We start from the raw sequence: 12,241 nt of genomic DNA, 5'->3' as shown, positions 1-12,241 counted from the left end.
TGTTTTTTTAACCATTTCCATGGTGCACCCCCAGGCTTTTCTCTGCCTCTGTCCCAGCTTTCAGATGAGAATGAGCTCTGCATTGTGGTTTCTGACCACACAAAGAGTGGCAGCTTCTTTTCTGCGAGGTTTGGGTCCCAACAGCCAGACAGAAACCATTGAAGGAACAACTTCGTCTCAACCTAGCTGGTTGCGTGTGGTTTCCACACCAAGAGTCCATCATCCGCCTTTCATTTCCCTTGGTTTTGCTTTATCTGTTCTGAACATTTTCAAATTTGCTTATTCTTCTAATCTCGTCTCTCTTCATTGGCCAATGTGACTCTTTATCTTGTGGTTTTCATCTTTATTAGTCACATTTCCTCACAATGAGGGTTCATTAAAATATTATAAATTAAGACCTTTACTGCCTTCCTAATCGAGCCCATCAAGTCTTCCCAGATGACATATTTTTAACTCTTATCACAGAACTTCAGGCAGTTTGTACATTATATTCTATTAAAAACCCTATTCCACCCAAGGCTGTCACAATTCAGAGATTACAGCTTTCCGCGGGATGTTTTGTTAGGGCTATATTCATAGATTCACTTTGTTAGTCAGACAAACACGGTCCATGAGCTTGTATTTCACACCTCATTTGATCTCACAATTAAACCAAAAAAAAAGTATAGAAAGAAGCAATTATTTATTTAGATTATGGAATGGATTTTAGAGGGATATTAGATAAGCATAAATTGTCATGCCAAAGCAACAATCCCTGTCCTTCTAACAGCCCAGGGGAGGTCAAAACGGAAAGCAAAGGAACAGAAGAAGAGGAATGTCTGATAATTATGTAACTCTGGTTATGTAACTACATTTTTTCTCTTGTAACTTTTTAAATCTCTTCTAAAGAGAATGCAAAATTGATTCTCGCAAAACCAAAGTGATAACCACAGCCTGTGTTTTTTCTTCAATTTAAAACTTCACCACTTGATCAGCCTGATATTTCAACCAAATCAATTTCCCCTGCGTAGACCATGGAGACAGCAGTTAGAGACCCACCCACCATTTCTGAGGCATTTCTGTAAGTCCAGGTATCTCGTTGGGGCTCCTCCAGCCCAACCGGAGGGTTAAGCGGCACTGTTGTAACTCCCTGACCACCTCTTTTTCTGCCTCCCCCATTTCCCCCCAAGAACCCTCTCCCGTACTCTAAGCCCAAGTCGGTCAGGTGGGTGCACCCATCCCCTACTTTTATTGCTGGCTACAGAGATTGGTGCAGGGTGAGTACAAGATCCACGTTACTCCAAGCACAGCCAGTGATGAGCAGACCCAGGACTTGCGCTGGTTGCGATGGAGCAGAGCAGTGTTCTCCCCGAACTGACCCAGCCAGGAGGATGGACTCTGGGAGCTGCCGGTGGTCAACTTGACACTAGCAGGGAAGAGCCTGGAGATGATGCCAACCAGAGGAAAGACAAGGAGACAGGTTGCTAAGGATGCTGCATCCAGACACCCCTGGTACCAGTCCAGCCCTGAACGTCTCCACATGCACGAGGAGCCGAGGAGTCCTTTCTGCTTGGGTTTCATTTGTGCAGTTCCTAAGGGTACCAGTCAGACTAAGCCCACTGGATAAACACCCCAGCAACCAAGAGGAAGTCTTCCAGGGGAGTCAAAACAGACCTCAAGCCACAACCCTCGACAGATCCCACCTTTAAAGAGTTGGCAAACACTCCTCCCACCCTTCTTCCCTGACAGCAAAGACAATCTCCCAGTACGAAGTTTGAAAATAATACCAGATAGTCACTTTCCCAGACTACCCTGCTTCTTGGGCAAAGGCGTGGAACCCACCGCTTACTGATGAGATCCAAAAGGAAGACTTCCAGGGAAAGCCTTCTTTCCAGTTGGAAAGGTCTTCTTCCTTGGTAAAAAGAGATACATAAGGAGAAGCCCCCCTCCCTTCCAGTCTTTGTATACAACTAGGATAAGTTTGTGATGCCTGGAACTGCTGCAGCCATCTTGCATTCATGAGGAAACAAGCTGGGGGATGATAGGCAGCAAACTGGGCATGACGGAGTGGAAAGACAGAACACACCTGGGTGACATAGTTGTGCTGCTGGGTTAACCAACCACAAACTACCCACCTCCAAATTTCTTGTCATATGAGGTGACAAGATCCTATTGTTGCAGCCATTTTTAGGTGGGGATTCTGGTACTTGCAACTGAGCAAATATAAAAATCCCAGGCTCTCTCTACATATCAACAGCTCAGGATACAGATGTGCAGGGAAACCATGGGTCACGTGAGGTCACAGACTAAAAATTCTGTCAAGGGATGTAAAGGACAATGACCAGAATATTGAGTTGGGGGTGAGAGGCACCCAGATAACCTGATCAATGTACCTAACAGGAGGCTTTTGATTGCTCAACCTAAGTCACTCTTTCCCTTTGAAAGAGGTCTTCAAAAGCAGGCAGAACAGAGTTCTAGCTGAGGTTGGCTGAGGTCACCTAAGCAGAGAGAGCCCTCAGCCTAAAAATCCATTGGAAAAGGCAGGTTCCACCCCATCTCTCTGTTTCTCAGGCTCAAATCCACCCACCAGCTCCCTCATTCATTCACCGAGTGCCCCTTGGGTGCCCAACATCGTGGACCTCAAAGGGCTTAAAAACAAGAAAAGAGGGACTTCCCAAGCAGTCCAGGGGTTAAGACTCCACCCTTCCATTGCAGGGGGCGTGGGCTTAATCCATGGTCCAGGAACTAAGATCCCACATGACGCGAGGTATGGCCAAAAACAGAAAACAAAAACAAGAGAGAAAAGAAAAGAGAACGGGTTATGACAATAGAAGGTGATGAGTAAGAGATCTATAGGGGGCTCAGTGCCAGTCCGAGGGGTTGGAGTCTCTTCCTGGCTGAAGTGGGAGCTACTGGTGGTTTTAAAGCCAGGGGTGGGGATTGCATGGCCAACATTACTCAGTCAAAAGGCAAGAGAAAAGAGGCCAAGAGACTGTAGAAAATGCTGTTGCAACAGGGGTGAGAGCTCATTCTGCCTGTTGGGAGCTCAGATTATTAGCAATGACCTCCCTCTACTTCCCAGGTGAGCTCAGCCCCATAAAACCCAATGTTAGTAGCCAAGCTGGAGAAGACCTGCCAGCAAGGCCAAATTTACCCAACTTCACATCCTGAGCCCATATGCCAATACCCAGGTGTGATATCTGCAAAATGACTACCTTTAAGCACTAAGAGACCATTACTCGACAGCTAGAGCCACTTTCAGTTTGCTCATAAAAAAAAAAATACTTCTCCCCCTTGCCTCTTAAATCATTTCTATTTTCCCCATCTCATTCTTCAGTTCTTCGCGGCCAACAATAACAATAATAATAATAAAATTTTAAAATAACGGTTATCAAACCCTGCACCATGACAAATGTGAGTTCAGGTAATTTTCGAGATTGCCAACCTAATTAGGTCATTGATGTCTAAAGAGCATGAAGGATAAAGCCCTCACCCCGCAGCACATCCAATAATGGAGTCATTCAGAAGCCGTAGGATGGAGCTGTGCTGATGAGCTCAAAGGAACACATCTCCCATTAAATGCAGAGGCATCGCTTTATTTATACACACATTATTTTGCTATCAGGGTTTGCAGCCATCTCCAACCCACGGCTGCTGAGGTACCTTGAGGATCTCAGCGCTTACCTGCTCTGTGTGTCCAGGTGATGGCCCACACAGGTGAGGGTGGCCGTGGTCTGAACACTGTCGTTGTCTATTTCTTCCTGGACGGCCCACTGGTCTTCACTGCTGACTCTCACTGCAGTTATTCTCACACCTGCTGCTGCCTTAATTCTGTGGGGTAGAAAAAAAAATACATATGACCTTTTTTGTTGAAAACAGGGAGTAAAAAATAGGGAGCTAGAACAGTCTCCCCTTTCCCCGGGAGATGTAGGAAAGAGTGGCCGTAAATGGCTTTCCTTTGAAAACGAAGCGTCCTGTTATTTTTACGAGTGCCCCGAAGTAGGAGGCCCAGTGTTTTGCCACGTCTGTTAATTTTCTGTTTAACCGGTGTGTTGGGAACTAGATTGCTTTCTACTTCAGGGACCCCATGGGATGGAGATGAGACAGATGTGTCTGGTAGGCATGGATGCAATCTGGGGGCCGGTTCTTCCCCTGGGGATGGGGAAGGGTCTGAGAGGCCGCAGGGGCTGTGCCAGCTCAGGGGACGGCACCTTCGAGGGGACCGAGAGGGAGGCGGGAAGTGCTGACCACACAGTGAGGAGGAAACAGGGGGGACCACGCGATCCTCAGGAGAAAAAGAAACACAGCATTCAGGCAGGATAAAGGGGCCGAGTACTGCCTGGTACGACACTTGCAGAACTCAGTTCCCCAAGGAAGAATCCAAGGCCTCAGGAGCTTCAGCCATTGAGGAAAGGCCAAAGAGAGTTCACTGCCTGGACTGTCTGCCGTTTCTTCCCCGCTCCTAAAACCATCCTCATGTTGCTACTAACCAGAATACATCTCCTCTGTTACTACAGGGACTGCAAGGGAGCATCCAATTTCTCTGACAATGGCCTTGGGACTTGCCCAGATGCTGTGGACTTGTCTGGAGAACAATGAGGAGGAAGACAAGGCCGTGGAAAGCCATGCTGCTTGCTATGCCTTAACTAGATGTAAGTAATACCAAAAGGGTGTCATTGGACTTCCAGGTACACAAACTAACGCTGCAGAGGGTCAGCACGTGCTTGGCTGTGAAGGTACCTGAGCACCCCATTCTGCTTCCCAGAGAAATGCCCAGTGAGGCTCTGGGCATCCTTTTCCACAGAGAAGTCAAAAGAAATGCCACGATGCTGAAAAGTGGTAGGTGCAGGAGTTAGAGGGGCATCCGCAAAGTCAGATCCATTGAGACAGACGTTCCGCCACCACCAAGAACTTAGAAGAAAAGATTCCCTCCAAGTGATGTATTAATCAAATCCACACATAACAGCGGGGCCTATGATGCAGTTAAAGACATACGAATGAAAGTGAAAGGACAACGTACAGAATGGGAGAATACATCTACAAATCCTATCACTCTGATAAGGGTCTGTTTTCCAACATATATAAAGAGCTCTTGCAACTCAACAACAAAAATGACAAATAATCTGAAAATAGGCGTTTCTCCAAAGAAGATACACGTGGCCAACAAGAACATGAAAAGATGCTCAGCATCGTTAGTCAACAGGGAAATGCAAATCAAAACCACAACAAGATACCCCTTCACACCTACGAGGATGGGTATCATCACAAAAGGGAAAATGATAAATGCTGACAAGGATGTGGAGGAACCGGAACCCCTGTGCACTGCTGCTGAGAATGTAAAATGGTGCAGCCACTGTGGAAAACAGCTTTGCAGATGCTCAGAAAGTTAAGCATAGAGTTACTATATGACTTGGTAATTCCACTCCTACGTATAGACTCAAAAGAACTGAAAACAGATACTCAAACAAACCCCTGTACAAGCATCTCATGGCAGCACTGTTGACAAGAGTCAAAAGGCAGAAACAATGCAAATGCCCAACATTTGATGAATGGATAAATAAAACATGATCTATACATATCATGGAGTACTACGCAGCCACCAAAAGGAGTACAGGCTACAACGTGGATGAACCTCAAAAATAAGATGCTAAGTGAAAGAAGCCAGACACAAAAGGCCATATATCATACGGTACCATTTACATAAAATATCTAGAATAGGTAAATCCACAGAGACAGAAAGCAGATTAAAAATGTTATCAGTGATGCAAGATAGGAAGAGAGACACAGAAGTAGTGAACAAACTTATGGACACCAAGGGGGGAAAGCAGTGGGGGGTGGGATGAACTGGGAGATTGGGATTGTCATATATACATTGCTAACAAGAAAAAAACATCAAACTGTACACTTTAAATATATGCAGTTTATTGTATATCAATTATCTCAATAAAAGTTCTATAAAATAAATACAATTTATCGTATATTATCAATATGTACAGAGATGAAGCTTGTGAATTGTCTTGTTCAGCTCTTCTATAAGCTTCCTAATTTTCAGTCTTTATCATTTACCTAGAGAAGTATGTTAAAATTTCCAATTGGTGCTGTGAATTTCTAAATTTCTCTTTGTAATTCTGTCAACGTATGGATCATAAATTTTAAGGCTGTCATTAAATGTTGTTAATTGTTATTTGAAAAAAACGTTATCAGTGAAGACCTCACTTAGCAAATAATATGTGATTAAATAACCTTAGGCTTGTAAAAGATTTTGTTTCGCTTTTCAATTTTCAATTGTTTTCTCAATATACACTGCTTTATAGTAAGTAAAAATGACTTTATGATTTTTAAATAAGAAAACAATTGAAGGGACTTCCCTGGTGGTGCAGTGGTTGAGAATCCGCCTGCCAATGCAGGGAACACGGGTTCCTGCTCCAGGAAGATCCCACATGCTGTGGAGCAACTAAGCCCGTGTGCCACAACTATTGAGCCTGTGTGCTGCAACTATTGAAGCCCACGTGCCTAGAGCTGGTGCTCAGCAACAAGAGAAGCCACAGCAATGAGGAGCCCGCACACCACAATGAAGAGTAGCCCCTGCTCGCCGCAACTAGAGAAAGCCCGTGTGCAGCAACGAAGACCCAATGCAGCAAATACATACATACATACATATATAAATAATTTTTTTTTAAAAAATGAAGTTTAAAAAAAAAAGCAGATTAGGGGTTGCCAGGGGCCAGGAGGAACAGAACGAGGAGCAGCTGCTTAACCAGCAGGTATGGGGTTTCCTTTGGGGGTGATAAAAATGTTTTGGAAGCAGATAGAGGTGGTGACTGCACAACACTGTGTACTAAATACTATTGAGTTATTCACTTAGAAACGGTATGCTTTGTTATGTGAATTTTGCCTCAATTAAAAAAGAAAGAAAAGAAGAAAAAACAGGTGAATGGACCCTCCCAGGAGTGACCAAAACTTTAAAAAAGGATTTATTAGAACCCAAAAAAGACCCAAAGAAGGGAATCGCTAAAGGCAGAATTTCAAGCAGCAGGAGAGAATGTTCTGGACCTAAGGGTTATCCTAAAGCCCCTGGTTTTGCCACCTACCATAAGGAACACCGGGGAGGAATAGGGGACTCAAATACTTGCATACCTCATTAAATTTTTTTAAAGTCTCTGCTTCCTGTATTCCCTTCTCATAGGACCTTACACAGATGCTAAGGTGTTCACCTGACATCCCTGACCCCTCCGCAGAGTCAGGTACCATTCTTTGTCCCAATGGATCATTCTTCCTGTTGAAGACTGGTGACCCGTTTGCTACCTCCTCAAAGCTTTCTTTCTCGCCATCATGATGTTCCAGGAATTAATTTATGCAAGCCATGAATAGAGACATCCCATTCTGTCGCTGCTTCCAGCCATCCCATCTTTCCGCCAAAGAGGCAACTGGGCAGAATGTCCCAGAGCATGCATGCCTCCATAAGCAGAGTCCTCCCATTGTTGAGGGCACCTCCTCATGTCTACCAGTACTTGATATTCTAGCAGCTTACCACACTCTTCCACATTCATGGCTCATGGAGCTCTTTGACCAAGCAGCCCGTGGTCAGGACGATTCCTATTGTCCCCAGGGTCCAGACGATCAAGCTTCGACCCTCTCGCCCCCAGAGGGAGCGACCAGCTGGAGGTCACAGAGCTGGACAGCGGCAGAGCCAGGATTAGAAACCCACTCCCCTTCCCTCCCACTCTGCCCCATGCAGAGAATTCCCTGCAGAGAATCTCTTTCAAAACCCACACATGCGCCATGATCGCCTGACAAATGCCTCAATAATTAAGTCTCATGACTAATGTCTTGCATTTTTCAGCTCCAGAACTGAGCCCTAATTGTCAGCTCTCTCTCCTCTTTGGTCTTGGAGATTCTAGTACAATGTATCCACCCAAGATCTCCTTTCAGTTTTTGTTGTTCGTTTTTATCATTTCTTTCATTCTGATCCAGAAACAAGGCACAGGTCCCCTTGACATCAAGTCTTCTTCCCTCAGCATCTCTGAACTGACTCACGGAAGGCGATGCAGTGCCTCGCCCCCCGCGGTCCTCCTTGTCTGTCTTTTGTTTATCCCAACAGAGGCCACCACAACAGGCAAACTCTCCCTGGTAGCCTGAGAAGTAACAGCCGAAGTATTTCACAAAGTTTTTAACAGCAGGGACAGAACCCACCGTGCTCGCCATCACCCTTGTACTTGCTGGTCCTAAAGAGATCTAAGGGGTCCAGGGGGAACGGCAGGGAGCAGACTTAGGACCGTGACCATTAACCAGCAGATGTCAACATTTTTCAAAATCTTAGCAACCAGCTTGGTCAGATGCGCGCCTATGGGCTGTGCCTCAGTCCTGCTTTACCTGAGTGAAGTTACTGCATCTGAACGGAGGCAGGGGGTAGACCCAGGTGGCCTCCCAGGGTTTTTCTGGAGGGATTACTGGCCCCATGACACCAGGAATGCTTTTCTAAATGCTGCTCAGCTCTCGAGACAGCATCCAACTCCTTTACCTTTACCTGGTCCTCTGGAACCCAGATGGCCACCCATCCCCATGGCCATCCGGTTGTTTCCCTTCCCGGAGGCAGCTGGCCCCTAGTCACCCTCCAGGTTTGGCCAATGAGGCATCTCTGGTTTCCCAATTTCCACTCCCAGCCTCCACCCTTCCCTGTCTGCACCCCAGCAATCTGCCTGGCATTAGGGCTCCGGACACAATGACTTTCATCTTCTATCCTTTATAACCAAAAGTGGGGGTCCAGTTGCTCCCTTTCAAAAGCCAATAAAGAGGCAAGTTAGTGGAAAGGATAGTTTGCTTTATTTTTGGATGCAGGCAACGAGGGCTTGGCAGGCGTGGGGGGGTGGGGGGGGGGCAGACTCCTGTCCAAAGGCCGACTCCCTCCTCCCCCGACAATCAGCGGAGACACAGAAACTGCACAGGCAACTCTGACAGTCATCTTGAAATTAGTCATCAGTGGTCTGACCAGCGTCATCTTGATTAAGTACAGTTAATCTTCAGTTCCAGGGTCAGTTTGTTCCCATTTCTTTGAGCCCAGTTCTCAGAATTGTGGCAGCTGATGTCATGACCACAGCCTGGTCATCATGTAGTGAACTTCTCCCACCTGGTGGGGGTTTCAGTGTCTATAAGACAGCTCACAGGATAGGGCTCAAAATATTATCTATAGCCCTTAAGGAGAAACTAAAGGTCCTCGACTTTATTTAATGTCTATTATTATGTAAGGCTTGTTGGACTGTTTTCCTTTGCTTCTATATTTTCTCATTTCTCTGATTAAAGTTATCGTTTGCCTAAAGTTTTCCACAGACAAAAGGCAGGCTGAGGAAATGGGACTGGGGTGGGGGGGACCATAGAGTCCTGTCTGTTTTATCCCCACCCTCCTCCCAACAACCCGGGAACATTGTGACCTCTTCTCTGACCTCGAGCCCCCCATGGGTGTTTCTGCCCTACAGTAGAGCTCTCCCCAGAGCTGTCAGACCCCAGCCCATGACCCTGCTGCTGAGTAGGCAATCTGGAACACACGAGGATTCCAGAAACCAAATACTTACCTCACCCCCCTTCCAGGCATCCTAGGTCTCAGCCTCTACCCACAAAACGGACTTTCAAAAACCTCAATAAAAACAGTCAGATAGAGAACAGACTTGTGGTTACCAAGGTAAGGCAGAGGGGATCGACTGGGAGTTTGGGATTAGCAGATGCAAACTAGTATGTACAGGATGGATAAATAACAAGGTCCTACTGTGGAGCACAGGGAACTATATTCTATAGCCTGTGATAAACCATAAGGGAAAAGAATATAAAAAAAGACTGTATGTATATGCATAACTGAATCACTCTGCTGTACAGCAGAAATTAACACAACATTGTAAATCAACTATACTCCAATTAAAAAAAAAGACAGGCTTTCATACACGCTAAGGAGAGGAACTGTGAACACAAGTCACAAATTAACTATCACCATAAGGGCTGAAGCCACAAGACGGATGTACTCCAGGGCTGTTGTAGTCTTAACTTTTCAATTATTATTATTAAATATCATGATCATTACTGTTTTTAACAACCACTTAAGCAAATCTCTTTGTACAGTACATGAATCAAATAGGCATTTACCCGTCAGAGTGGCTAAAATGAAAAGACAGACAATAGCAAGTGTTGACGTGGATGTGGAGTCACAAGAACTCCCAAAGGCATTGCTGGAATGAGGGACTTTGGTTCCATGTCTCTGGCACACTATTCGGTGATGTCTACTGAACCCACATTTCTGCAGACCCTAGAGCCCAGCACTTCTACTTGTAGGCATATGCCCAACAGAAATGCATGCGTGTGTTCCCCAAAAGATGTGTATAGGAAAGTTCGTGGCAGCGCTGTCATATTAAACCCAATATGGAAACAGCCTGAATTGTCCATCAAAAGCAGAACTGATAAAATATAGTCACCCAATGGAATAAAAAGACAGCAATACTAAGAATGAGCAGTGTACCACCACACGAAACAACATGGACAAAACTTCGAATATAACAATGAGTGACAGGTGCCAGATATGAAAACGTACAGACTGTGTAATCCCATTTATGGGAAGTCTGAAACAGGCAAACTCACCTATGAGGCTGCAGTTAGCATCGAGGTTACCCTTTGGAGGGGGTAACTGGTTGGGTTCCCCAGGGGGGCTTATGGGATACCGGCAATGTTTTGTTTCTTCCTCTGGGTGCTGACTGCACAGTGGGTTGTAAGAATCTTCCCAGCTGTGCTCACTTACGTGTACTTTTCTGTACTTACCATGTGCACTTTTATGCACACATTCTCATTCAGCATAAAGTTAAAAACAAAGCAAGCGGACCTCAGGTTGATAACAGGAATGCAGGTCACAGCCACAGAGAACGTACAACAATGGATGTGATTTCTTCACTGTCCAAGTTCAGTGGGAGGTCCCAAGATAAGTCAGACCACTGCCACCCTGGACAGACACCTACAGGCTCTTCCCCCAAGCCTCCACCACCCCTTGAGGTGTCCGGGGCTCAGTGCAACTTGAGACGTTGACTTTGTCTGTGACGGGGAAGAATCTTAAGAGTCCAGATGAGCATTCCTCCTGGTTGGACCAATGACAGGTGACAACCTGGCTGATATAGGCAAGCAAGAAAGATACCTGGACAGCAGGCCAGCCTCCACCCCACAGGGACAAGAGACCCACAGCCTCCCCATCTCATTCCTCTATGTCTTTCCAGCCCACAGCATCTGCCACCTAGTAAAGCACAAGAAGACTTGCCCAGTAAGTGCACCTGAGTCTTTGCATCTTACACTTAAGTCATCCGCATTAATGGTTTGGTTGTCTACACAGTGGATGTGCACTAAAGGGTGAACTTTGCCCAAAGAGAAGATGAGTCTTTGCCCTCAGCTCTTGGGAGCTGATCTCTAAGCCTTTGGGATGTCCTACCTAATGAGAATATCTTTGTTTACCTTGGAGCCTTGGGTCACGTGCTATCCACTTGACCTCTGGAAGGACTAGAAGCCAAGGTCAGCCAAGTGGGCGGTCAGCCATGTCTACATGACCAAGCTCTGCACATCAAAGCCTCGGTGAGGGTCTCTGGATGACAATGCCCCCAGACCTCTACTGGATCCCACCCCATATGTCTCTTTCTTGGCTGGTTTTCACCTGTATCCTTTCACTGTAATTCTATATCTGTGAGTGTAACAGTTTTGCTGAGTTCTGTGAGCCCTTCCAGCAAATTATTGAACCTGAGAGTGGTCTTGGGGACCCCCAAACTTGCAGTTGGTGTCACAAGGGTGTGTTGGAGGCCTCCTGAACTTGGCTGTGGGTAAGTCAAGTCTTTCACTGTCTGCTTGGGAAGGCATGCAATTTGAACTCTGAAATCATCAATGCCGTGAAGTAATTTTCTACCCCAAATTATCCACCCAGTCCTCTAACATTTAAGGAGAATTTCTTGATTTCCAGGTGCTGTGTATGAAGCACTAGGAAATACAAAAAATGGGCAAAGCTCAGTCCAGACCAGTGCATTACCGATGGTTTTGGCACAGACCAGGGCACGGCTCACCTTCCCCAGTACCCATCATACCATAGAAAAAGAAGTTACTAACAAATGCCTAAATATCTTGGGCACCATCTATATACCAAGCACTGTCCAATACCTTTCACCATTAACACATGTAATTCCCATACCACCTGTGGGGGTAGGCATTACTTCTGCTCCCATTCTCTACATGAGGAAACTTGAGCTGTCATCAG

At 45.9% G+C, this 12,241-nt stretch overlaps 1 protein-coding gene across 1 annotated transcript in view; it reads right to left on the bottom strand.

Annotated features, from left to right (window-relative positions):
- The window catches only part of TMEM132B (transmembrane protein 132B), a 277,602-nt gene that overhangs the window by 175,036 nt on the left and 90,325 nt on the right, over positions 1-12,241 (bottom strand). The window contains exon 3 of the mRNA XM_057746462.1: positions 3,664-3,810. Coding sequence (XP_057602445.1) covers positions 3,664-3,810 — 147 coding nt within the window. The remainder of the gene's footprint in view (positions 1-3,663; positions 3,811-12,241) is intronic.

The sequence above is a fragment of the Hippopotamus amphibius genome, chromosome 8, assembly GCF_030028045.1.
Source record: "Hippopotamus amphibius kiboko isolate mHipAmp2 chromosome 8, mHipAmp2.hap2, whole genome shotgun sequence".
Lineage (NCBI taxonomy): Eukaryota > Metazoa > Chordata > Mammalia > Artiodactyla > Hippopotamidae > Hippopotamus > Hippopotamus amphibius.
Note: the sequence above shows the minus strand (reverse complement) of the source record. Positions and strands in the feature narration are given on the sequence as shown.